Below are 27,885 nucleotides of genomic sequence, written 5' to 3' on the forward strand. Positions count from 1 at the left end.
CAAAGCAATGTTAAAGTCTATGTTCAAAATCAAATGAGGTTAGGTTCTTTAGCTTCTTGAGAGCTCAGTTGGTAAAGAATCTACCTGCAATGCAGAAGATCCCGGTTTGATTCCTAGATCAGGAAGATCCATTGGAGAAGGGATAGGCTACCCACTCCAGTATTCTGGCCTGGAGAATTCCAGGGTCTGTATAGTCCATGGGGTCACAAAGAGGGACACAACTGAGTGACTTTCACTTTCACGAATAAAATAGGGTTTCTCTGGTGGCTCAGATGGTAAAGAATCTGGCTGCAATGCAAGGAGTTCGATCCCTGTGTCAAGAAGATCCCCTTTAGAAGGAAATGGCAACCCACTACCACATCCTTGCCTGGAGAATCCCATGGACAGAGGAGCCTATAGTCCATGGGGTCACAAAACTATAAATTTTATTCTCTGGAGGTATCTTTGAGCTCACCGAGTAGACTCTATGAGCCAAATTCACCTTTCTGATTTGTAAAAAAAAAACAAACAAAATTTATGGAAGAAAGTTATCATTGAAATTAAACCATGGCAGACATGTCCAAAAAACATTGCAGAGATTTGATCCCTTTGATTCTTGAGGTAGATGAACGTGTGGAGATGGCAACCAGTGGGCAACAGAACAGTATCAGAATGGGGTAATATGAATAGCATCATCACATTAGAGGACTTCCAGTGTTTATGCTGCTGTGTTCACCAGAGAAACTGATTGTGTCTTCACATCCCCTCTCCAGCATGTCTTACCATGATATAAAAATCGGATTGTATATATTTTCTTCCCACTCCAGTATTCTCACCTGGAAAATCCCATAGGCAAAGGAACCTGGCGGGCTACAGTCCATGGGGTCAGTCAGACACGACTGAGCAGGTCACATGCACACATTCTTTCCACCATACAACACCCCTTCCTTAAAGCTCTGAAGGGCACATTCTTAATTACAACCAGTCTTCTTTCTTCGACATCATCCATTGATTCTAATTTTCTCCCTTGGGGACATCCATCCAGTAATCTTCAAATATCTAACTTTGTCTTGCTTGAGTCCTTGATTCTTTGGGTTTTACATGGTTTCAGAAGTTTCTAGAACGCAGTTTTAAGTCCCTTCACCATCCATATCACTTTCTATGAAGATATTGTCTGTAATCGTCTTAAAAGTTAACCCTAACCCTAACACAGAACTTCATATAGGGTTTTAGCACTATCAGCAAGGAGTATCTCTCTGCTTCTAGACATCCTACATTTTCCCAACTTTATACATGGAGAATTGGTTTTGCCAGTCCAAAGATACAATCTTACACTTACTACTATTGAACTTCTAAGATGCAGTTTATCACTCCTGCCTGTTGAGATCTTTTTGTATTCTCATTTTGCCAACTACTGAAGCTGCTGTTTTCGCTCCTTGTTGCCCACAAATACGATATGCCTTGTTTGCCACCTGGGCCACAGGCAGTGACATTATCTCTCATTCCAGAAGGTGGCACTCACAAGCCCTTCATTTTACCAAGAGCTTCATAAATGCTAGTCACAATCTGTACCGTAGGTACTGTTGGGGTGTCACAATTCAGAGAAAACCCCAAGTGTCATTGCTCTCTCCTAATCCTCACATACACACCTCCCCAGAGAAAGCTAAACTCTGTCTCCAGCTCCTCCCGCCCTTTCTCATGCAGGGTCACTGTGAGCAGAACATAAGCTACCCAGCCTCTTCTGAAGCTGTCCTGAATCCTAGATCTACACTTGGCTAGGTTCCTTAGCATTTCTGTGCCTCTTTTTCCCAATCTGTGAAATGGGGATAGTGGTAATATACAGTAACTTTATGAATGACAGTAATTATCCAACAAGCAACTGGGGGATTCCCTGGTGGTCCAGTGGTTAGGGCTCAGGCTTTCACTGCCATGGGCCAAGGGTTCAATCCCTGGTTGGAGAACTAAGATTCCACAAGCCCCAGTGTGGCCAAAAAAATTACAAATTCCTCTTCTTAGAAAAGTTCCATTTCATACTAGATTTTTACAGCTAGTACCAAGGAACGGACAATAAATTGCAAGAGCTACAAAATTAGAGATTTTTTAAAGTGCAAGTGGCTCAGACGATAAAGCGTCTGTCTGCGATGCGGGAGACCCAGGTTCGAGCCCTGGGTTGGGAAGATCCCCTGGAGAAGGAAATGGCAATCCACTCCAGGACTATTGCCTGGAGAACCCCATGGACAGAGGAGCCTAGTAGGCTACAGTCCATGGGGTCGCCAAGAGTCGGACATGACTGAGCGACTTCACTTACTTACTTCACTTCAAGTGCAAGTTGTCCTTTCCTCATTTATCTCCTTTACTGATCTGTCCCTGCCCCAGCATGCAGAAATGGACCAATCTATTGACCACTTTCCCCTACCTCGATCTGCAAATCCTATTAACACAGGAACAACAAACATATCCTTAATGTTCAATCATTTTATCTCTAATCAGGTTGGGTCCATGTCTAAAACACGAATCTCTACAGAATCACCCTGTTCTCCAACACCAAGTCTTTTAATATAGATTATATTCATTTGAAACATTACCATTCAAGTACAGTCTAATGCTAAGTGAAAATGAAGTGGCTCAGTCATGTCTGACTCTTTGCAACCCCATGGACTATAGCCTGCCAGGCTCCTGCATCTGTGGGATTTTCCAAGCAAGAATACTGGAGTGGGTTGCCATTTCCTTTTCCAATGGTAAGTTAAACTGAAATCTAACCACCAGATACTGTAGAAGGATATCCCTGATCTCTTAAAGACTACAGGGAAGATAAGTGAATGTCAAAGTCACTCTGGGAGTTCCAATTCTTTAAAGCTAGAACTTCAGAATTTAAACAAACTCAATGTGAAAAATAAACATTTATTACAAAAATTAGTTTTAACATTCTAAAATGAAAGCAGATGAGGTGTTTTCCAACTCAAAGGGGCTGTTGTTAGCTGGAGAAGTAAATTCCAAGGCTGGTAATTACTGACTCATACTCCTCAAGTGACCTAGGGAGTGAGGAACCATTTGCTCCAGACTTGCAAGAGCGATGATTCACCTCTGCCTCCCTGTGCCCTTTGCTCCCTTTACTCCTTCCCACCCTGTCTCCCAACCAGGAAGCTGAAACATACTTTGATATTTTCATTCTTACTGAACCGTTTCACAGTCTCTACTTTCATTGCCTAATTAGATTTTATTTCCATCTGGAAAGCTTATTTTTTATTGGTGCATGACAATATGATTTGTTTTTTCTTTTTCCTCCTGGACCCTGGATGAAAAGAAAACTCAGTTCTGGGAGGGGCTGTTAGTCAGATAAGGGTGCAGAATATGGTGAAATGGTGCTCAGTATCCTCCACAAAATTAGCAAAATCAATCCTAGAAGATCCCTTATTTGCCCTCTTGCTAGTTAATAAATAGACTACTGGGTAAAGGGGAGAAATAGATTCAAGGGCAAAGAAGGGTCCAGATGGGATGAGGGAAGCAGGGCCCGGCGTGCCTAGCCCACTCACTCCTGCTCTCACTTACGCCTATCCTCTAAATAAAGTAGTAGTACTACTTTAAACTACTAGGAAAGAAGTGGTTCTCCAAAGGATTTGAGAAATCCTGCCTCAGGCCCTGGAGCAGCTTTTCCTGTAGCCTCTGGGAAGTGTACTAGCGCATCTGGGTTGGCAGAGGTGGGAGGGTGGTCTTCTTTCACTGGGTGAGTCAGATCAAGTAGAACCTGGAGCACAGCATCACTTCAGCCAGGTGCTCGCCTCCTACCGCAAGAGGACTCTGGAACACTAGATTTCAACATAGGGCCAAGACCACACACTCACACGCACACACACACTCACACGCTCAGCAGAACTGACTGCTACACAAATTTCCATAACCCTGCAGACATATCTTAAAAGGGCAGGTCGAGTTGTTTCAACCAAGAGAAGGGTGATAGCTTGAGCTACCCACTCCAGCTTTCTTATCTGCAGATCAGCGTCTTGTTTTCCCTACAGACACAGTTGTCAGTCTGCTTGTGTTCGGGAAGAGGATGATGCAGGAGGATCCCAGTGGCTTCCCATGGAAGACAGAAGAAAGTGGCCTGCAGAGGTGGCAGAGACTCGACACCGTTTCCAAACAACCATTCCAGCTGCTCCAGTCTCCAGCCCCCAACTCTAGAACAGCTGCACCAGGCCTCAGCACGGCAGGAAGGAGTCAAGAAGCCAGACTCCAGATTCCTATCTGAAAACCACTACATGCAGGGGGCAGTGAGTACCCCACTGCTCTTGTGGTCTACTTGTGGTCAGCAGGCATCAGTCAGGACTTCTCTCTGATCCCTTGTAGGGCTGGGACAAGAAGGTTTGAAACAAGTCCCAGGCCACTCAGCAGTGGTGGGAAAGGAAGGGAGGCAGGAAGGTGCACATTGCTGAAATTATTATAAAACACAACCTAAGATAAAAGTGGGGGCCCCTGAGGGGGCTCGAAGACACATAAGGCATCCTGTGAAACTACAGGCATCAGGGGCCAGAGTCTGGTAGCACCTGAGTAAGGCAAGCACTGAGGACAGGAGAGAAGCTGGATCAGGGTCACACCAAGAATGACGAGGTCTGTCTGAACTCCCCCTGGAGAAATAAAACATCCAAGTCAGCTCTCGTCAGTCTTCTCTAGCTGCTAGATAATCCCCAGAATACATGTGAACATGGGCTGGAAACCCCCAACTCCAGCCAGGGGGCCCTCCCCATCCCAGGGCAGGCATACTCACGTCACTTCGAGCATTGGGCTGGCTGTAAATTACCTTCTTATTGGAGGTCCTAAAGACAAGCCAGAAGATGGAGACACTCAGCATCCCCCCTCGCCTCCGCCGTCCCTCTCCTTAACCTCCGCTCATTAACGTTAGAGGTCAGGACTGAGAACTTCACGGGCGCATGGAGCTCTCGGTAGGCAGGTTTGGGTGGAGGGAGAAAGGACAAACACAGGACCGCAGTGGACCATGGTAGGAATCCAGATGTTCTCCCTACCAGGCTGGTCGCCTCCCCTCCAACCTCTTCCCCTGGGCACATTTCAGCTTCAAACCATTCACAAACACGTTCTCAACCTCAGAGAGCCCCTGGACAGCAGCTCACTCACCCTTTCTTTGCTCCTGAAAGACAAGAAATGGGACCATGAGTGTCAGCAGAGTAGAAGACAGCATGGCACCGGAAGATGGGGAACCCAGTGTGTGGCCCTGAAACACGGGTGAGCCATGCTTCCCGGGAGGTAACCCAGCACACAAAGGCTCAGTACCAGGTCGGCACTCAGGTGGCACTCAAGAATCAGGCCCCGAAGCAGGGAGGATCCACCGTTGAGGGCAAATACTCACTGTCAAAGTAGCCTCGGCTATAGGCGAACCAGATGCCAAAAATCAAGGCTCCCAGGAGAATGAGTGTTACAAAGACAGCTGCCACGATGCCCCCAACATTGAGCTCCACTGTGGGATACAAGGGAGAGGTCAGGCGCCTGAATACGCCTTCACGGCACTGACAGCACCACCAAAGCCAGGACGGAAAGCAGACCCCAATCCGCACCCCAGGTCTGAGAGCAAGCCCCAGCCACACCCTCACTCACCAGCATCCATGTGCACGGTGTCTGACTTCACGGGGGACGCATAGCCATTCTGTGCCTGACAGGTGAAATCTCCAGTGTCAGAGGCCGACACGGGATCAAAGATCTAGCGGGCAGAAAACGAATTGGCTTCCTGCTTGAAGAAGCCACTTACCTCTCTTTTATGTCTCCTGACCCTCATGCCAAAGTTACCTTGCCGCTTGCTTTTTCCCCACCTTCAGAGCTTGTATAACCCCGCACCCCATCACATACACCTTTTATCCCAACCCCACCTGCACTGCCTGCAGTGCAGGAGACCAAGGTTTGATCCCTGGGTCGGGAAGATCCCCTGGAGAGGGAAATGGCAATCCACTCCACTATTCTTGCCTGGAGAATTCCATGGACAAAGGAGCCTGGCAGGCTACAGTCCATGGGGTGACGAAGAGTCCGTCATGACTGAACAACTAACACACACACACATCCCTACCAACTCCCCTGTCTTCTGGTTCAGGGTGTAGGAAGAGTTGCTGAAGGCACGGTTGCTCTTGGGTTCCAGAGGCATCTCTACTCCATCCTTGAACCACTTGTATTCAGATGGCGGGGAGCCATCTCTCTCTGAGCAGGTCAGCACAGCTCGGGTTCCAATGGTAACAGAGGAGGGGACGTTGATTGTAGGCTTGGATGGAGGCACTGGAGAGGGAGAGAAGGTACTGGTCACAGGGGTGGGAGGGCTGCCTGCAGGCACAGTAGCAGGCACCCCCCATCTATCAGCTCTAGCCCTCTGTCCTTACTGTGCCCTTAGTTTCCCCCTAACCAGGCGCTTGTCACTCTCTGGCAGCACCAGGACTCTGAATACTCTCCTCCCTGCCCCACCTGCAACCTGCCATGAGCATGCTCACTATCAGTGAGCTCTGAAGCTTAGCAGAGTCTGCTAAGGGTTTAGGGAAGCAACCGACTGCAAACCCACACAGAAGACCTGCGGCACGTACCGAGCACGATGAGCTGGACGGTGACCTCCCCGTAGGTATTGCCGCCCTCATCAGAGACCATACAAGTATACATCCCCGTGTCTTTCCGGGTCACAGAATGGAAGGTGATGCCAGTATCCGAGAAGGTCACTCGGTTCTCATAGGAAGCTGCCAGGGGAGAGGAAGCAGGGGCAGAGTGAGCTGGAGGGCTGAGAGAAGCTGATGACGGCAGCACCCAAGGCACAGGGGCTCTCTTCCTCCCACCAGCAAGGGCGATGGGAAGGCCCTGGAGACTTGAGCCCCAAGGTGCCCCCCTCCCCTGGAATCCAAGCACAACCAATCCCTCTACAAATAGGCAGTCAGCAAGGAGATGGAGCGACTCACCAGTGATTTTGTTGTTATAGCAAACGAGACCTCTGATATCACCATGGGTAAACTTCCACTCCACACGTGGCGAGGAGAAGCCCGAGTAGGAGCAGGACAGCTTGGCAGCTGCAGGCAGAACCCAGGTGAGTTGGAAGAAGCAGCAGCAGTAAATGGACCCAAAGCACCACCTGGGTTGGATATTCCCCAAAGATCTGCCCCTGCTCGCCTCCCTCTCACCCCAGCCCCCACCATCCCCCACAGCGCCTCCCAACTCACGGTTATTCTCAGGAACTCTGACTACCGGTTCATAGGTTTGCACCGCACCCCTGCCCAATGCCAGGGAGCCTGAGAAGAAGAGAGGTAGGTCCATCAGGAGTGGACAGAGAAATGCCATGGAGAGGGAAGAGCAGTCCCAGCTGATGGAGCATCTGGAGCCGGGACCCTCTGTGCTGAGATCTCAAGGTCAAGGGATTCAAGAGATCCAAACTCCTCTCAGATTTCACACCCTCTCACCATCTTCTTCAAATGTTTTTTGCTAAACTGCAGGCCAATACTTGTTTAATCAATGGAAATAAAACATTTATTTCTAAGGCAATGTCCTTCATTAAAAAAAAAAAAATTTCCCTCTGTGACTATCAATAATCTAATTAGTTCCTACCAGTCCAAGAACAGCTTCCCAAATGACATTTCATGGTTCAGAGAAAGCGTCTCAGTAAATAATTGTTGTCACTAGTCAGACAATCCTGGCAGGAAGCCAGAAAGCTGGAGGCAAAGACGGGAAAGAAAGGAAGAGGCAGTAATAGGGTAATAATACTCGCCATTTTGAGGGCATTTTGTGCTTTTTAAGGTGTTTTCACATACATTACTTCGTTTGATCCTTGAAACAAGAAAGACAGATCAGCAGGACAAGTATCATCCCAGTTTTACACAAGGAATTAAAGTAAAGAAACGTTTCTATGATCACACAGCTGGTTCTGGACCAGAACTGGGCTCAGATCACCTCAATAGAATCTCAATCACTGGGTTGGGAAGATCCCCTGGAGAAGGAAATGGCAACCCACTCCAGTATTATTCCTTGGAAAATCCCACAGTCAGAGGACCCTGGTGGGCTACAGTCTATAGGGTTGCAAAGTCGGACACGACTGAGCAACTTCACCTTCACTTCTGCCCAAAGGAAAAGGGAAAGAAAAGGTGGTGTGTGTGATGGGGTTGAGAGGAGGTGAGAGACAGGCTAATTAAATAACATGGTGGGAGAGAGGCAGCAGGTTCACAGGAGGGGCTGACACTCCAAAACAAGCGCCAGCACAGGACTCTGGGATGGTGATACAGTCAGCAGCCTGCACTTGCAGAGTTACTCGCAATTACGCTTTCCAAGCCCAAACTGACGAAAGATGCTTTAGTCAAAATCCTGTCTTTCTTAGATAAATGCAAGCACATCTGTTCAATGCAAGTATATTTTTCCTTTATTAAATTACTCATATAACTGAGCATGCAAAAGTAAGAAATCAAGAGATACCTGGAGTAACAGGCAAGTTTGCCTTGGAGTACAAAATGAAGCAGGGCAAGGGCTAATAGAGTTTTGCCAAGAGAACACACTGGTTTTAAGCAAACACCCTCTTCCAATAACACAAGAGAGGAGTCTACACATGGATATCACCAGATGGTCAATATCGAAATCAGATTGATTATATTATTTGCAGCCAAGGATGGAGAAGCTCTATACAGTCAGCAAAAACAAGACCGGGAGCTGACTGTGGCTCAGATCATGAACTCCTTATTGCCAAATTCAGACTTAAATTGAAGAAAGTAGGGAAAACCACTAGACCATTCAGGTATGACCTAAATCAAATCCCTTATGATTATACAGTGGAAGTGAGAAATAGATTTAAGGGACTAGATCTGATAGATAGAGTGCCTGAAGAAGTATGGATGGAGGTTCACAACATTGTACAGGAGGCAGGGATCAAGACCATCCCCAAGAAAAAGAAATGCAAGAAAGCAAAATGGTTGTCTGAGGAGGCCTTACAAATAGCTGAGAAAAGAAGAGAAGCTAAAGGCAAAGGAGAAAAGGAAAGATATACCCATTTGAATGCAGAGTTCCAAAGAATAGCAAGAAGAGATAAGAAAGCCTTCCTCAGTGATCAATGCAAAGATATAGAGGAAAACAATAGAATGGGAAAGACTAGAGATCTCTTCAAGAAAATTAGAGATACCAAGGGAACATGTCATACAAAGATGGGCACAATAAAGGACAGAAATGGTATGGACCTAACAGAAGCAGGAGATATTAAGAAGAGGTGGCAAGAATACACAGAAGAACTATGCAAAAAAGATCTTCCTGACTCAGATAACCACAATGGTGTTATCACACCACAATGGTGTGATCACTCACCTAGAGCCAGACATCCTGGAATGTGAAGTCAAGTGGGCCTTAGGAAACATCACTAGGAACAAAGCTAGTGGAGGTGATGGAATTCCAGTTGAGCTATTTCAAATCCTAAAAGATGATGCTGTGAAAGTGTTGCACTCAACATGCCAGCAAGTTTGGAAAACTCAGCAGCAGCCACAGGACTGGAAAAGGTCAGTTTTCATCCCAATCCCAAAGAAAGGCAATGCCAAAGAATGCTCAAACTACTGCACAATTGCACTCATCTCACACACTAGTGAAGTAATGCTCAAAATTCTCCAAGCCAGGCTTCAACAGTACATGAACCGTGAACTTCCAGATGTTCAAGCTGAATTTAGAAAAGGTAGAGGAACCAGAGATAAAATTGCCAACATCCGTTGAATCATCGAAAAAGCAAGAGAGTTCCAGAAAAACATCTACTTCTGCTTTATCGACTATGCCAAAGCCTTTGACTCTGGATCACAATAAACTGGAAAATTCTTAAAGAGATGGGACTACCAGACCACCTGACCTACCTCCTAAGAAATCTGTATGCAGGTCAGGAAGCAACAGTTAGATCCAGACATGGAATAACAGACTGGTTCCAAATTGGGAAAGGAGTACTTCAAGGCTCTATATTGTCACCCTGCTTATTTAGCTTATATGCAGAGTATATCACAAGAAATGCCGGGCTGGTTGAAGCATAAGCTGAAACCAAGATTGCTGGGAGAAATATCAATAACCTCAGATATGCAGATGACACCACCTTTATGGCAGAAAGCAAAGAAGAAGGCTTAAAATTCAACATTCAGAAAATTTAGATCATGGCATCTGGTCTCATCACCTCATGGCAAATAGATGGGGAAACAGTGGAAACAGTGTCAGACTTTATTTTGGGGGGCTCCAAAGTCACTGCAGATGGTGACTGCAGCCATGGAATTAAAAGACACTTGCTCCTTGGAAGAAAAGCTAGGACCAACCTAGATAGCTTATTAAGAAACAGAGACATTACTTTGCCAACAAAGTCCGTCTAGTCAAACCTATGGTTTTTCCAGTAGTCATATATGGATGTGAGAGTTGGATCTTAAAAGAAAGCTGAGTGCTTGAAGAATTGATTCTTTTGAACTGTGGTGTTGGAGAAGACTCTTGAGAATCCCTTGGACTGCAAGGAGATCCAACCAGTCAATCCTAAAGGAATCAGTCCTGAATATTCATTGGAAGGATTGATGCTGAAGCTGAAACTCCAATACTTTGGCCACCTGATGTGAAGAACAGACTCATTGGAAAAGACCCTGATGCTGAGAAAGATTGAAGGCAAGGGGAGAAGGGGATGACAGAGGATGAGATGGTTGGATGGCATCACTGACTCAATGGACATGAGTTTGAGGAAGCTCCAGGAGTTGGTGACGGACAGGGAGGCTAGCATGCCTCAGTCCATGGACCTGCAGAGAGTCGGACACAACTGAGCAACTGAACTGAACTGATTACTGAATATAGTCTCTTGACCCCTGAGGCTCCCTTTTCTCATCTGAAACATGAAGGGTTTGAACTAGATATTCTGTGAAATCCTCTAGGTTCTTTTTCTTGTTTCTTTCTTTTTTATAATAAATTTATTTATATTTGGTTGTGCTGGGTCTTTGTTGCTGCATGCGGATTTCTCTAATTGCTATGGTTTGGGGCCATCCTTCATTGTGCAGTGCACAGGTTCTGGTTACAGTGGCTTCTCTTGACGTGCAGCACAGACTCTAGAGCACAGGCTCAGTAGCTGGGGCACACGGGCTCAGTTGCTCCACCACATTTGGAATCTTTCCAGATCAGGGATCAAATCCATGCCCCCTCTCTTGGCAGGAAGATTCTTATCCATTGTACCACCAAGAAAGTCCCTCTTTCTTTCTTCCTTTCTTTTCTGGCTTAAACATTTAGAGAGGATTTTTATGTAATTTATTTCAATTTGATACAACCACACTGAATTAGCCAGGCTAAGTATTCTCTCTCCCATTTTATACATGAAAAAATTGAATGTCTAAAAGGGTAAGTGGAAGATCCCAGTTTTTATAGCTAGGAAATGACAGAACTCTGATTAGCATACAGGTTACTCCTATCCCTGCTTTCCTCCCTTATTATACCATATTTTATACATCATGCTGCTTTTCAGAAAAGCCACTGGTTTAACGGAGGCAGTGCTTCCCAGGTAGCTCAGTGGTAAAGAATCTGCCTGCCAATGCAGAAGACACGGGTTCGATCCCAGGGTTAAGAAGAGCCCCTCAAGGAGGCAAATACTGGAGTGGCAACCCACTCCAGTATTCTAGCCTAGGAAATCGCATGGACAGAGGAGCCTGGAGGGCTACAGTCCGTGGGGTCTCAAAGAGTCAGACACAACTGAGCACACATGCCGTAATGGAAGGAAACTATGTACTAAAATATGATTCTTTTAAAAGTCAGGTCCATTTTATCTCTAAATCACTTCTAATCATATTATTTTGTGTCTGTATATTTGGCACTACATTTCAAAGTCAAATCTATAATCAACTGTAACAACAGACACAGAAATTAAAGCAAATAACCTTTACTAAATTGAAATCTGAGGACATGGAAGTTCTCTGACTCAGCTCTCATCAAGGTTGCTGATCATGAAATGTTTTGATTTTTTGCCCAAGTCAACTTTCTCTGCTTTGATGATGGGAATGTGGGTTTTTTTTTTTAAGATTCTCAAATTTTACAATTTGCTACCTGTGATGTGCACTGAGATACTCAAAACCAGATGTCTCTTCAGGAATGAAAGACTCGTCCTGGTTGCTGGACTACTCCCAGAAGAAAGCCTGCTGCTGTCATCCCTCTCTTAGGGCAACCAGAACACTCGCCCAGGGGCATGCCTCCTACCAGGCAGAACAGGGTCAGGGTACCAGCATCCGATGCCTGATCGAGAGGAGGTAGGGAGTTAGGATTCTGGACTTTCACTGCTGTAGCCTGGATTCAATACATGAGTGGGGAACTGAGATCCAGCCAGTCCTGTGGCCAAAAATAGAGAGGGAGAACCAGCAAGAACTGACTTTGGGGGACCTCCCTGGTGGTCCAGTGGTTAAGACACTGTGCTTCCAATGCAGGGGAAGCGGGTTCAATCCCTGGTCAGCGAACTAAGATGGCACATGCCATGTGATAAAAAAAACAAGTGGGGTGTGGGGAGGACACATAAAGCCCCAGCTCTGTGTCCTACCTCCCCAACTTGGGACAACAATGAAGGGCTCTTCCTGCTTCAACATTCCCGGTGCAGAAGGCTGAGGCCTTGTTGGGACTACAGTGCAGCTCAACTTCTCCCTCTGCCCAATCCGGCTTCCTTTCCATAGGTGTGCATGTCAGGAGCACTCCCTCATAAATGTCCTAGGACAGTAATTGACATCTCAGAGTTGGCTTCCCAAGAAGCCAAACCTATGACACCACCCAAATAAAGAACAGCTTCTAATTAAGCTAAAAACTAGCCCTTGAAATAAAAGGCCACCTAAAAGAAGACAGATAAATAAACCACAGCATATGAATTTGATGATTATTTCTGCCTTACTTCTAACTTTAACCAAAGTTCTTTTTTGAGTCCTCTCAGGTCATCAGATCTAGAGCGTGCTCAGGAATGACACCACCACATAGATTCACAAACACACTGGACAACAGGCATCTTCCCCTTCTCATGAAATCTGACCGCTACTACCTAGTCCAGGCTTCTCTTCTCTTATTTAAAATACAGGGCCCTTTACCTCATGGCCTTCCCACCCTCCTCTGATGCAGGCACTGCTGACTTCCCCATGACCTGACTGCAATGCTCAGAGTTCTACTGTGACTGCGTATTGCACCATGAGTCAAGTCCTTCCTTCCTAGTGACTGCAGGACACCCCAGTCATCCTGATTCATGGTCCCCTTCTCATTCCAGAACAAGCCTCTGGAACCAGCCTGCCTGCATTCAAATCCCAGCTCTGTTACTTATAATTTGTGTGACCTGGGCAAGCCACTTTGAACCTCAGTTTGCCCATTTGTAAAATAGGGATAATAACAGTTTCAATATCAAAGGGCTGTTGTTAAGAGTTAAACAAGTTACTACAAATAAAGGGCTTATAAGAGTGTCTGACCAACAGGAAGCACCCAGTAGGTATGATGCCTTATTATCATTATCATCTGCCCGTAGGTCCTTCTGTACACACTTCTTTTTCTGACTTCAAAGTAAGGCATATAAGTAAATGTAAACACTTCTGAAAAAATGCTTACATTCCAGCCCACCAAACCATCTCCTCTATCACTGTGACGTAGCCTTAGAAAGACTGACTCTTTTCTAGAACCACCATGTATAGACCAGCAGAGTTGAGGGCTTTCCCTCATCACATCCCAGCTACGTCACAACATCCACGATTTCCACACCCATTCTCCTCATCTATTTTATATTTTCCCTTACCGCATCACGACCTCCCTTTTGCATTTAACCTTGGATCTATATTTGGCATACTGTATGTGTGTTAGTCGCTCAGTCATGCCAACTCTTTGTGACCCCATGGACTATGGCCTGCCAGGCTTCTCTGACCGTGGAATTTTCCAGGCAAGAATATTGGAGTTAGTAGCCATTCCCTTCTCCAGGGGATCTTCCCAACCCAGGGATCAAATCTGGGTCTCCCACATTGCAGGCAGATTCGTTACCATCTGAGTATACTTGGCATAACGTACATACATACAAATATCCTACTATTGATAATTAACATGGTAAACCAAAACAGAAGAAAATTTCATCTTTTCCATTGTGATGTTTAATTTACCCTTAAGTTCACAACAAGAAAAGTTACAGAGTCAAAGGTATCAATAGATTTTTGGTGCCTTCCTGTACAGAAAACCCTCACTTAATCTTGCACCCTTCTCTGGTTACAATTTTTTCCTCCCTTCTTCTCTAAACTTCTTAAAGAAGTAGTCTACACATACTGTTTGCAACCCAACATACGTGTTCACTGCTCAGCCTACTTCAGTACATCTTTGGCTCTCAACCTGAAATTAAAATTGCTTTTACTAAGGGCACCAATCATTGTATTCCTCAATTTTAAGATACCCTGATTATAAGATAAAACACTGATTTAGTAAAAACTTCTTGGGGGGAAATTAAATATATACAATAGACTTATATTGGCTGTAAGTCACATCCCAATTTCTAAAACATTAAGATAGCCTTAGAATTAAAATATCCAGTATTTGCTTTTTCAGTTACCATCTGTGCTCTTGGTAAGATGTTTGATCTTGCTGACTACTCCACTTTTAAGTCATCACCATCTTTCCTTCATTCTAGTCAATCAAGCACTAAGCACTACAATGTCATCTCCCAAATCTACCCAAATTTTTTAGCACCATCACCATCTGTTGTTCGTTGTTCAGCCACTAAGTTGTGTTCTGACTCTGCAATTCCACTGACGGCAGTACGCCAGGCTTCCCTGTCCTTCACTATCTCTTGGAGTTTGCTCAAACTCATGTCCATTGAGTTGATAATGCCATCAAATCATCTTTCGCTCTGTAGCCCCCTTCTCCTTTTGCCCTCAATCTTTCGCAGCATCAGGGTCTTTTCCAATGAGTCTGCTCTTCATATCAGGTGGCAAAGTATTGGAGCTTCAGCTTCAGCCCCAGTCCTTCCAATGAATATTCAGGACTGATTTCCTTTAGGATTGACTGGTTTGATCTTGCAATCCAAGGGACGCTCAAGAATTTTCTCCAGCACCAAAACTCAAAATCATCACCTGGAGAATTGCATTTAGTCTTTCAGTTGTTTTCTCTGCCTTGTTTAATCTTGGCCCACTCGCATCCATCCTCCACCCCACTGATGGAGAAAGAGTTAACATTTATTGAGCACACACTATATGCCAGGCACTGCTATGAGCACATTACAGGGACTACCATTTAATCCCTACAACAACCTTAGGAGTTGGATGATACTGTTATTATCATCTCTTTTCTACACGGGGAAACTGAGGCCCAGAGCTACAGATTCAAACCAGAGCAGTCCAGTTCCAGAGACTGGGCTACACTATACAGCCTTCTGGAAAGTCCAGATCTCACACTTGCTTCAAGCTTCCAGTGATTCCACATTGCCTGTAAGATAAAATCCAAATTTTTCAGCCAGGCAATAGTTCTAGCAAAACCCAACCTGGTGATAAGTTTATCATCTTCATCACCCTCTCTACTCTTGCAATTTACCCCCCAGCAATACAAAACTACTTAAAATTCCCAGCAAAGAGTCTCACAACCTCTGCTTTTGCTCATGCTATTCCGGCCATGCGGAATACCCTTTCCCCTCTTTCTTCATCTGGCCAGCAGATATTCATCCACATTATTTTCTGGAAAATGACTTGGCCCACTCCCAATCCTTCCTCCATCTCCTTCCTAGGCTTGCACTACACCACGCAAAACACTGTCAAAGCACTTCCCATATTATAATGACATCATCTATGTGCCTGCAGGTCTCCCCTATCAAGCAGTAAACTCCCAAAGGAGCAGGAACTATGTTAATCTATCATTCTTTCTCATCACTTAGCATAAGTACAAATTAGTACAAATTGACACTGAACAACACAGAACCTTAACAAATCAGGTCAGAGCAAATCATTCACTATAACGTCTACTTGTTAAGATAAGACCATTTTTCAAATTGACAGATGAGGCACACCCCCACCCCCCAAAAAAAACTTGATTCAAAACATTAGCTTTAAAGCTGTAGGTATCTGCCTGCACAATGGTAGACGCTGGTTTCCCGCATGCAGAAGTGTGCAGGGCCAAACGTGGAAGAAGTGTCAGAAGGTTTTCTAATGCAAGGTCTAAAATGTGGGCAAATGGACAAAAGATGTGAATCCATTTAAAACACCCCCAGCTCTTTGAGGAAAACTCAGCTGCTGCTGCAGCAGAGCCTGGAGTTACCTGCTCCAGCTCCCTGACTCACTGCTTGCTCTCGCCAAGGAACTAGCCTGCAGGAAGCCCCACAGCCACAGTCATGGCTTTTGAAGATACAGAAAGACTCCTGTGGAGCCAGAGCTGACAATTCATAGGATTAGAATCACCCTCACCAGCTGCAACGTGAAGTCTTTGGAGAAGGTATGTACTGACCTGATCAGAGGCCCAAAGGGAAAGAATCTCAAAGTGTAAGGACGGGTTCGGATGCCTACCAAAACCCTGAGAATAACTACAAGGAAAACTCCTTGTGGTGAAAGTTCTAATATTTGAGACTGATTCCAGATGAGGATCCATACACAACTCAATGACCTGCACAGTCCTGAGATTGCCAAGCAGATCTCTTCCATGAATACGGAGCTAAGAGTCAAGGCTGAAATCACCATTGCAGAAGCTTAAATTAACATTTTTCTAAATACTGACAACCAGTTGTTAAACAAACAAAAAAACCTATTTCTTTCATGATCACAAGAGCAACCCAAGTAAGCCCAAGCCCAAGTCATCTGAGGAGACACCTGGCTAGATCATTGCTCTTTCTGCCAAATCTTCAAAATGGTTTCTGGGGTTTAAGGATTGAATTGTATTCCCTCAAAATTCATATATGAAAGCCCTAACTTCAGAAAGTAACTGTATTTGGAGACAAGCCCTTTAAGGATGATATAATTGTTAAAATGAGGCCCTTAGGACATGCCCTAATCCAATCTGATTGGTGGTGTTCTACAAAGAGACACTAAGCAAGCTCATGCCATAGAGGGAATGACCAGGTGAAGAGACAGCAAGAGCATGGCCACTGTAAGCCAAAGAGAGGTTTCAGAGGGAGCCATCCCTACCAGCACCGTGATCTTGGACTTCTGGGCTCCAGAACTGTGAGAAAATAAATTAGTGTTGTTCAAGCTACCTAGTCTTTGGTATTTTGTTATGGCGTCCCAAGCAGACCAATACAAAGGTTCAAATTGGACATCAGCAATGGCATTCTGGTTGAACCCCCAGTCACTATAGCCTTGACTCAAGTATGCATGATGACATGAACAGTGAAAGAATCAACATGCTGCACAGCAAAGGAAACCACCAACAAAAGGAAAAGGTGGGTCTTGCCTACAGTGTAAGACTCACGCTTCTAAGACAGGAGGTAAGGGTTTGATCCCTGGTCCAGGAACTAAGATCCCACATACCACACAGCATGCCCAAGTAAACAAATAAAATTTAAATTTGTTTAAAAAAAAAAAAAAAAAGCTAAAAACGCAACCTAGAGAATGGGATAAAATACTTGCAACTCACTTAACTGATAAAGGATTAATACCTAAAATGTATAAAGAATGCATACAAATCATAGTTAAAAAAAACAAACAAACCACACCTAACCAATCTATTTTAAAAACTGTCAGAGGATCTGCATAGACATTTTTCCAAGGAAGACTGACATACAGATGGCCAACAGGTACATGAAAAGATGCTCAACATCATTAATTATCAGGGAATGTAAATCAAAACCATAATGAGATAACACCTCACACTTGTTAGAATGGCTATTATCAAAAAAGACAAGAAACAGATATTCTGGTGGTCCAGTAGTCAGAGATCTTTGCTTCCACTGCAGGGGGCATGGGTTTGATTCCTGATCAAAGAACTAAGATTCCACAAGCTCCCCAAACCCAGAAAAGACAAGAGACAACGAATGCTGGTGAAGACACGGAGAAAAGAGAACCCTTGTGCAAACCTCATGTTGGTGGGACTGTAAATTGATACAGCCACGATAGAAAACAGTATGGGGTTCTTCAAAACGTAAAATGTGGAAGTATCATATGATCTGGGGCTCTCTCTACCCAGGTGGCAAAGAAGAGTCCGCCTGCAGGAGATGCAGGAGAAGCAAGAGATGCAGCTTTGATCCCTCAGTTGGGAAGATCCCCTGGAGTAGGAAACGGCAACCCACTCCAGTTGTTCTTGCTTGAGAATCCATGGACAGAAGAGCCTGATGGGCTACAGTCCACAGGGTCGCAAGAATCAGACATGACTTAGCGACTAACAACAAATCTAAGGAGAAAACAAGATGCAAGTTACCTTCCTGACAGTTGTTTTCCTCTCAGTCTCTGCCCCCAATTCCTGCCCGGTCCTGCAAAGACTCAAAGGCTAAGGATCCCTTACCCTCTACACAACTCTGAGCTGGAATCCAGGCTCCCGCACTCACAGACCTCGTGTGAGTCTCAACGGCACTTGCTTCCAGTACAGACATCCCCTTTTTCCCTTCACACTGGGGCCAGCAGAGTTAGCCGAGGCTTCAGCGCACACAGAATACACGATGGAATATCACTGAGTCATTACAAAGAACGAAATCTTGCCATTTGTGACAACAGGGATGGACTTTAAGGGCATTATGTGAAGTGAATTAAGTCAATCAGAGAAAGTCCAAATACCATATGATGTTACTTATATATGGGATCAGAAACAAACAAAAAAACTCCAAGCTCACAGACACAGAAAACAGATTGGGTGCTTGCCAGAGGCAAGGAGAGAGTGGGGGGCAAAAATGAGTGAAGAGGATCAAAAGGTACTAACTTTCAGTTAGAAAATAACTAAGTCATGGGGATATGATGCGCAACACGGTAACTATAGTGAATAATGCTGTACTGCATATTTAGAAGTTGCTAAGATATACAGATGACACCACCCTTATGGCAGAAAGTGAAGAGGAACTAAAAAGCCTCTTGATGAAAGTGAAAGTGGAGAGTGAAAAAGTTGGCTTAAAGCTCAACATTCAGAAAACTAAGATCATGGCATCTGGTCCCATCACTTCATAGGAAATAGATGGGGAAACAGTGGAAACAGTGTCAGACTTTATTTTTGGGGGCTCCAAAATCACTGCAGATGGGGACTGCAGCCAGGAAATTAAAAGACGCTTACTCCTTGGAAGAAAAGTTATGACCAACTGAGATAGCATATTCAAAAGCAGAGACATTACTTTGCCAACAAAGGTTTGTCTAGTCAAGGCTATGGTTTTTCCAGTGGTCATGTATGGATGCGAGAGTTAAACTGTGAAGAAAGCTGAATGCAGAATTGATGCTTTTGAACTGTGGTGTTGGAGAAGACTCTTGAGAGTCCCTTGGACTGCAAGGAGATCCAACCAGTCCATTCTGAAGGAGACCAGCCCTGGGATTTCATTGGAAGGAATGATGCTAAAGCTGAAACTCCAGTACTTTGGTCACCTCATGTGAAGAGTTGACTCACTGGAAAAAGACTCTGATTCTGGGAGGGATTGGGGGCAGGAGGAGAAGGGGACGGCAGAAGATGAGATGGCTGGATGGCATCGCTGACTCGATGGATGTGAGTCTCAGTGAACTCCTGGAGTTGGTGATGGACAGGGAGGCCTGGCGTGCTGCGATTCATGGGGTCGCAAAGAGTCGGACATGACTGAGCGACTGAACTGAACTGAATAGAGTAAATCTTAAAAATTCTATCACAAGGAAAAAAAATCCCATAACTATATATGATGACAGATGTACATTTATTGTGGTGATCATTCTTCAATAAATATAATTGCTATATTATTATTTTGTACATCTGAAACTAAAATGTTGTATGCCAAATATACCTCCATAAAATAATTTTTTAAAAAAACCAACAGAAAATTTTTTTGGAAGAGACCCTAGGGACCCTCTATCCCATCCTTTTCTAAATATATAATTTTGTTGACTTTTGACTGTGCTGGGCCTTCATTGCTGCACAAGGTGTTTTCTAGTCTCGGTGGGCAGGGGCCACTTTGCGGAGCACAGGCTAGAGGGCTCAGGCTCAGCAGCTGTGGCCCCTGGGCTTAGCTGCCCCACAGCATGTAGGATCTTCCCAGACCAGGGGTCAAAGCTGGGTCTCCTGAACTGCCAGGTGGATTCTTTACTACTGAGTCACCAGGGAAGCCCAACAAAGCTAAACAAGACCTCTGCAAGGTTTGTCCTCTGAAAGGTTTAATTCATTATATCCAAATTCTAGACACATGTTACTGAGCATGACCAAATAAATTTAAAAAAGCATGAATAATAAGATAATAGCAGCTAATATTTCTTGAATACTATGTACCAGATACTCTTCTGAGCCCTTTACAGGTTCCATTTAATCCTTGTAACAATTCTATGAAATAAATTTTATTATTGCTCCCACCTTACATATGCATTAATTGGAGCACAGAAATAAGTAATTTGCTCAAGGTCTCAAAGCTAGTAGGAGGTAGAGCTAGGATTCTAACCAGGTAACCTGGCTCCAGGGTACAATAAATAATACAACTAAGTAAAAATAAAAACAAACAAAACTAACCATATTGCCATGCCAAAAGTTAAGGTAGATCAATTTATTCAGAAAAATAATCCTAGGATATACGTAAAGGTATCTCTAAGAATAGATTCCAAACCCTTGACAGTGCATATTATCTGAGAGGTGAGAATACAGGCAACTTTTCTATGTTTCTATGTTTTCTACATTTGTGTAATGGCCAAGTATGTATTAAATATTTTTAGTTAAAGAAAAAAGAGTGGGAAATGGGAGTTAAAAAGGAAAGAAAAAAAAAATCAGAGCACAAGAAGCAAAGAAAAATAAAACATAGCCAGAAAGGGGAAACAAAAGCAAAGGCAAAAACAAAGGAAGAATGATCAAGAGTAACAAGAACACACCAGGAAGCACAGGACAATGAAATAAAACTTTGAAGGTGAAATGAAGTAACAGATGAGTAAGAAACAGGAGATTACAATCAAGATCCTGTATATGAGTCTGATAAATTTCAAGGAGAGAAAAAAGGCAGGAAGAAATGTGAACATATGCATTGGATTGTCTCATGAAAAATGTTTCGAGGAGAAAGAAAACAACCCTGGAAGGCAAGTATTATTGTTACCATCCCACTTTATAGATGAGAATACCGAGGCTTTTTCCTAGTTGCCCCAAATCACTCAGCTGCAAAGGAGGTGGGAATCTTAACCCAAGTCTGCCTGATTCTGAGTCTTCAAAACTACTGTACACAGCGTCTCCAGCAGAGAAGCCGGGAAACACCATTCACCCTTCAAGATTCTGGGCCAGTGTCCCTCAATCCATTATACCTTTCCCCAGTCAAAATTAATCTCTCTCCAGCTTCTAGGAATATAACCTAAGAAAATAATCAAAGGTAAGCTTAAAGATCTATATTCAAGGACAATTTAATGTTATACAGCAAAGAAAAAAAAAATGCTCAGCAAAAAGTGAACAATTAAGTAAATTACAGGATAGTCATACATTATAATACTATAGAATGGATTTTATTTAAAGCATTGTTTGCTCAAAAAAAAAAAAAAAGAAAGAAAGAAAAAAATACATATATGGCCATGATTTGCAATAATACCCTACCATCATAGAACATTTATGTTCCTGTCCTCTCTGTCATGGAGGTAGTCACCCATTTCATTTAAAACTGATATTCAGTCATTAATAATCTAAATGAGAAGGGCTCTATAACAGAGTTTTGTTTTTTGCCACTGGAATTCCTACCTAATTTGACAAACTGGCCATAGCTCAAAGTAGTTTAGTACACAACTTGGCTTAAACACTGGTATGTATGGATTTCTGTTGAGCTGGTATGACCTAAATGAATATATGCCCACAGGGCCAAGGCTTAAGGAAAACTCAATGGCATCAAACAGCCATTTCATTGTTTTCCAATATATTTTTGCAAAGGTCATATTAATATTATATTAATTTATATAATATTAATATTAATATTAATAACACCACATATTAATCATAGAGGAAAGATTAGAATAAAGCCAGCAATCAGTGTTATCTCTAGAGAACAGGATGTGATTTTATTTTCTCTATATCCCTCTGTTTTCCGATTTTCTGCGTTGAATATCTATGATTTCTTAATAAAGAATTTATCATTTTGAAAAGTAACTGTTTCTCTATGTTCCCCAAAGATTCTGTACTTCGATGACTGCCCCTGACGCATGGTGCTCTGTATTCTACTTAGTAAATACATGTCTATAGTTCCTTAGAAACAGAGAAAACGAGATACATTTGTATCTTCCCCTGTTCTTAGAGCTGTGCTTTGCCACCAAAGCAGTGCTGTGTTAATGAGGTAGTCAGAGGGTGGAGGCATCCAGATATCTGACAGAACCCAACCCGCCAACCTGTCCCTGTAAACACAGGTCAAACCCACAACAGAAAAGCTACTTCCTTCTACTGCTTTATTAAGAAAACTTTGGTCTCAGTATGCAATCCTGTTAATAATTAGAATTTTCCTTAAGGTGTTTTCATGCAATGAGTTTGTTTGGATCCATGTAAAAACAAACAAACAAAGGAAGGAAGGAAAAGGAGGGAAGCCAGGAAGCCAGCCAGCCAGTCTCTGGTTTTCTCTAAGAATTCATCCAAACTTCCCCTCTAGGCAGATGAGCCTCACAGGACCCACCAGCCTCAGAATAAGCCAAAGCCTCGGAAAGCCCCCAGATACAGCATGCTCACAGTTTTCAGCTGTTGGCTAATGGTTACAAATACCTAACTGCCCTCAGAGTTTCTTAATAGCAGAGGTTATTCATTTTTTAATTCCTAATCTCAGCACAGTGCTCAGAACATAGTAAACACCAATGCTTGTTGGATTAACAATTGAATCTGACATTACAGTGCAATTAGAACCTGGACCCAGGGCTTCCACCCCCGGTTTGCTCTTTCCTTCCCACCACTCACCCTGTAGAGACTGAACTCACTCCTGGGGGTTGAGGTGGGACAGATAAGGAATGCGTGGGCAAGAGGAAAGCTGTGTGAGCCAAAGACTGGCTGGGCTAAGTCTAAACAGTCAGGCTTGGCTGTACTTTAGATGACGTGGGTCAACTGACACAGCCCTCTGAGTACAGCGGAGAGTGGCGATGGCTCTGTAGGACAGGAAAGCTTTCACTCCATTGCTCCCTCCAACTCTCTCTCAGCAGAATTTCCAGTTCTACCAGCTCGGCTCTCCTCCCCCACCCACCTACTCATTACAGAGCAGGCTGTGCCTGCCTACCCAGGGCTCACTCCAAGGGCCTGGCATCAGACTTCTGGCCAGCCAGCTGCTTCCTCCCATCTGACCCCCACACTGTAAAACGAATGACACCAGGCGGACTTTGGACAGAAACCCTGCTTATCAGGGAGTCCCAGGCAGATGAACTCTGAGTTTTCAATGCCTGGAAAACCCCAGTGTGTTGTATCCACTCACTTTACTTCTCACAACCCTCTGACAACACTGAAACCTCTTCCACAGTTACATTTGACAAGTGGCCATCCAGCTCTTTCCTGAGCCTCTAGAGAGGAAGCTGGGCTGAGTTTAGAGATCCCCAAGGTCTCCCCTCAATGCTAACAGAAAACAAGCCCAATTTTTTTCCTAATCTCTCACATAAAATGTACGTAGCTTTTAAATCTGTCCTTGAGCAGGAGTGTCAGCTCTTCTGAATCCAAAGAATAGATACCTCTTAAACCAGAGGACTTGGGGAGGAGGTGGGGAGAGGGGTGGAATATTCTAACAGCCAAGGCCACACCAACAATATGAAAAGAACTCCAGGGTATATCAAATGAAATAAACAAGATACAGGATGGAATACAATGTATAGAGGGTGCCTCCTTTTGTGTCAGGAAAGGGAAAAGAAAGCAATATATATTTATATATACTGATATTTGTATAACAAACCACTGGAAAAATACACAGGAAACTAGGGGAGGTGTGAACCAGGTGGGAGTGATAACCCCACTCGTTTAATATTATTTTGATTCTCGAACCACGTTAATCTATTAATCTCTTCTAAACAGACAAACATTGTTGTTTGGTTTTTTAATTACAGCAGCTCCATCCCGAGCTAAAACTAGACTGGAGATACCAGGCAAGCCCAGATCACAGGAAACTGAAGAGAAATGTCATAAGGGGAAAGCGTTCTGGAGCAAGGAGAGAAAAACTAATAAGACACTGGACTTCCACTACCACTCACTTCCTTGTTTCACCGTGTGGCATCACTAGTTTCTAGGTTCTGGTTTCGAGGGAACAATTCTTTCATGGGAGAACCCCCCGAAGAGGGAGGGGAAAGGAGTGACTCACCAATCTACAGTTTGAGGTGAGTCTAACCCTGAACAGGAGAGCTAGAAAGGCTTGAGTCCAAAATATCGATATGAAACAGCCAGACTCCCAGGCTGACCCAGACAGGCTCAGGGCAGCAGTTTCTCCCTGCTGGAATGCCTCAGTGCAGACACTTCATGAACGGGTGTGTGTGCAAACCCCAGGCTTCCAACCAGGTTTCCACTTCCCCAGCGGTCACAGCTGACACATACCATCTTGCTAAACAGAAATGCCTCTTCCTGCCTAGGAGATAGCTGGAAACTTTTTTTAAGCACAGGCTCTCTAGGGGGAGGGAGGCTAGTATTCCTGGTCACCAGTTTTTCTTCTCCCAGGCCCAGTTCTCCCAGTGTTTATTCTCCAACCCTGTCCCAGCAGGTTCAGGCCTTCTTCTCCACTAGATTCCCCAGGCAGGGGTAGGGCCACTACTTGATCTTTTCTTCTTCCTCCCTGATGACAGAGTCCAGGTGAGGAGCAAGGACATGCAGGCATCCTATACAAGCTTCCAATTTCCCAAGGGCAGAGGACAGACCTGATAGGCAAGAAAGCCTCTACTTTTTCACTCTAGCCATTTGGAATCTAGCAGGGTCCCTCCCTGCTTTCTCTGACCTGCTCTACTATGGGCAGCATTCTTTCACCCTCACAAAATCCAAAGTGGGGTAAGAGCTGCCCACTAATAATCGCTTTCATGGATGTCATGAAGCTATTATCCCAGTTGATCCACAGGATGAGGTTAGGACAAGTATTATTACTCCTGTAATACTCTTGTATTACAGATGAAAGACTGAGTTACTAGACTATGATCACAAATAAGCCGGAAAGTCAAGCCAGAACCCAGGTGGGGGGTGGCCTGGTTGTTATTTCCATTCTCACAGTGCTAACCAAATAGCATCTCCCAGGTCTAGCCCTATTTACATGTGACAAGGTCAGTTCCTCCATCTTCTGGACACGTTACTTCCCAGGATCCATCGCCCTGTCAAGCTAATACAATATCATCTCACGTTCCCTCTAAACCACTGTTTATTGATTCCCTGAGCAGACTAGAGGGGATCCCCAAGCTCAGAAGGGTGATATCACAAGGCTTTCAGTGTCAATCTGTGACAATATATTGTGGGGTTATTCTAGAAAATGAGGGGGAAAGAGGAAAAGGGAGAAGGATGCAGTTCTAGGAGTCTTATAAGCCTGACAAATACTGTCACAAATACAGTTACTCAGAAATTTCTAGGTTGGGAGGTGGGGGGATGAGTACGAGGGTTGACGGGGTTGGCAAAGTGTTTAGTACTGAGCACCACAACCAACAAGAAAATGACTATGGGTGTCACTAGCAGTTCTAAGATACAGACAAGTAAATGGAGAAGAATGGGAGGGAAAGAATGGAAATTGAAGAAAGGGGGGAAATGGAGGAGTAGAACGAAAGGGAGAAGTGAAAAAAGAAAGAATCTAGTGAGAAAGAAAAATTGAAAAAGGTAGGTGAGACCGTGGACTCTGGAGCAGTATCCCAAACTGATATTTTGATATGCTGGTTCCTGTGTCACAGGGTGCCTGAGGTGGGCCCCAGGGTAGAAAAAGGAGAAGTGAGTCAGGAGACTTTGGTTCCAGTCCCAGGTCCTTTGGTCAGTCTTACCAAGTCATTTCCCCTCTTTGTACCTGTTTCCTGATCTGTACAATAGGGGGAGGGAGGATCTGATTTGTTACTGGTCCAGTCCATCCCAAGGGTTAATGCTTTTGTGATGAGAAAGAAGTCAATGCATCTGTCTAAGGGCACCCTTCACACTAAGCAAAGTGAATTATCTTGTAACCACCTATATTGGTCTTAATTGTTCATCTCTTCTACATTTCCTAAAATAGGGATCTCGAGGAGGAAATGGAGATTCTTACAGACCCCCTGCCGACACAACTATTCACAGTAGCACACACAGACGCTCAAGAATCAGGTAAGGGTACAGGTGCTGACACGGGTAGTCTAAGGCACAAACCATAAACTCAGGCAGGCACGAGCACAACTATAGACAGAGGCCTGCCCCAGCGAGGGAGCCTCATTGTTCCACAGGAAAGGGAGTGTACAAAGGCAACAAAATCTCTCAAACATGGCCAGGGGGGAGGGCAGAGTTCTGGCTCTGAGAAGGAACCAGCCAACCAAAAAACAGGACCTTCCCCTGGGAATGGTCTCTCAGTCAACAACATTTATCAAGGACTCCTGAAGTAAGTTACGCTAGAAAGGAACTTTGAATGCTGTGCTAAGAAATTTTAGATTTCAATTTTATATATTTCCTTCAAAAAAAAAGGTTTTGCAACTGGACACTTTTCCTGGAGCAACCATGCAACCCAGAGGTTCGGGAAAAGCTAAAAAGACCCTTCAGCAACAACCAGGCAAAGGGACTTCCACTCCAGTCGACCTCCATTAGATTTTCTCTGAGGACCCTTCAGGAGCAAAACATCCCGAGAGAGTCAGGGGACGTGAGGCTCCCGACTGATCTCGGATGGTTTGCGAATGTTGGAGGGGCAGGATGGCCCTTCCCTGATGCTTGATCCCGGCTAGGCAGCGCCCCCGAACCCACCAGCACTCACCAGTAAGTGAGAATGGAGGAAAGGGGAACCAACCTTTCCCCATTATTTTTGGTAAAAGTGCGGAAGAGGCAACTCCCTCCAGGTGGATGTAAGAGGTGATCCTTATTCATAAATGTGGGGGAGGGGAGCCAGCCACTCACCAGAGGAAGGGGGAAGGGAAAAAAGAAGGACGAGTCTAGGGTGGAAAAGAGGACTAGGAAGGTGAGGCAGACAGATTTCAGAACCCCTCCCCTTTCGGGAGCCAGAGGTGTGGGGAGCGCCTCCCTCCAACCTCCGATCAGACGCACAGATTACTCCGAAAACTCCGGGAACTTACACAGGATCATCGACGTGAAGAGAAGCAACTCTGTACTGCCGACTTTCGCCTTTGTACCCATCACGATCAAGATCCCGATGCGACAGCAGTCACTGCGACCCTAGAAGCAGACACCAGCTTCGCCCACAGCAGCGCGGGGACTAAACTCCAGACGCCAGGTTGAGCCCAGCCCGGCCCTTCCCTTCACGCCCGATTGGTCGGCGCCGCTCCTCTGCACTTTCCGATTGGTGGAGGGAGCCGCCGCTCCTCTGAGTGATTCACCGTCGCCAGGTGCAGTCCCGCCCACTACTCCTCGTAAGGCGGATTGGAGCCTTTCCAAGCCCGATCCGCCCCTGATTGGGCCACGAGACTGTCGCGTACGGAGACCCAGGCCTCACCTTCTGCAGGTGAGGACTCTCTGATTGGGCGGCGTTCCTGAAGTAGGGACTTTACGACTGGCTAGGCTCTGAACTGGAGCCGGAAGATTATTAGAAGAACACCTTAAAGGAGGTGGTCGGGAAGGTAGTTGGTCTGTGGGACGCGAGAGGGAGAGGCCTGCTTTTGTTTGTTCGTTGTAATTGTCTGTTTGTTTATTCGGAATTTAAGTTGCAGCTGCAGAAACCTTGGTCCAGTCCTTTGTCAAGTGAAAACCACGTGTATTAATATGTGAGGGTCGGGAGAGAAGACCCTCAAAGTGTGTTCCTCTGCCCAC

The 27,885-nt window shown here is 44.7% G+C and overlaps 1 protein-coding gene and 1 pseudogene across 2 annotated transcripts; one reads left to right on the forward strand and one right to left on the reverse strand.

Moving 5' to 3' along the window:
- Window positions 1-2,860: 2,860 nt before the first annotated feature.
- Window positions 2,861-27,336, reverse strand: F11R (F11 receptor). 2 transcript variants are annotated; one of them, XM_086393718.1, is made up of 10 exons: window positions 27,195-27,336; window positions 7,170-7,238; window positions 6,912-7,019; window positions 6,549-6,695; window positions 6,047-6,249; window positions 5,584-5,686; window positions 5,339-5,446; window positions 5,107-5,119; window positions 4,775-4,790; window positions 2,861-4,601 (listed from the first exon to the last, which is right to left on the reverse strand). In XM_086393718.1, the coding sequence occupies exons 1-10, from the start codon at window positions 27,253-27,255 to the stop codon at window positions 4,566-4,568; spliced, it is 864 nt and encodes a 287-aa protein (XP_086249844.1). In that variant the 5' UTR covers window positions 27,256-27,336; the 3' UTR covers window positions 2,861-4,565. The 2 variants fall into 2 exon arrangements, with proteins under 2 accessions (XP_086249844.1, XP_086249843.1); XM_086393717.1 differs by having other exon boundaries at window positions 4,742-4,790.
- LOC147376883 (small ribosomal subunit protein uS10 pseudogene) lies at window positions 16,137-16,632 on the forward strand (annotated as a pseudogene).
- Window positions 27,337-27,885: the final 549 nt, after the last annotated feature.

Source organism: Bos grunniens, chromosome 3, assembly GCF_055505025.1.
Source record: "Bos grunniens cultivar Pamir isolate PY7600 chromosome 3, Bosgru_T2T1.0, whole genome shotgun sequence".
Taxonomy (NCBI): domain Eukaryota; kingdom Metazoa; phylum Chordata; class Mammalia; order Artiodactyla; family Bovidae; genus Bos; species Bos grunniens.

Bases quoted from the DNA above. Each gene is read 5' to 3' on its own strand.
- F11R (XM_086393717.1), bottom strand. From the start codon at position 27,255: ATGGGTACAAAGGCGAAAGTCGGCAGTACAGAGTTGCTTCTCTTCACG. The intron at 6,696-6,911 runs GTGAGTCGCTCC...CTCCCCTGGCAG, and splicing joins CTATAACAACAAAATCACTG to CTTCCTATGAGAACCGAGTG. The intron at 5,687-6,046 runs GTAGGGATGTGT...TCTGCCCGCTAG, and splicing joins ACCAGAAGACAGGGGAGTTG to ATCTTTGATCCCGTGTCGGC.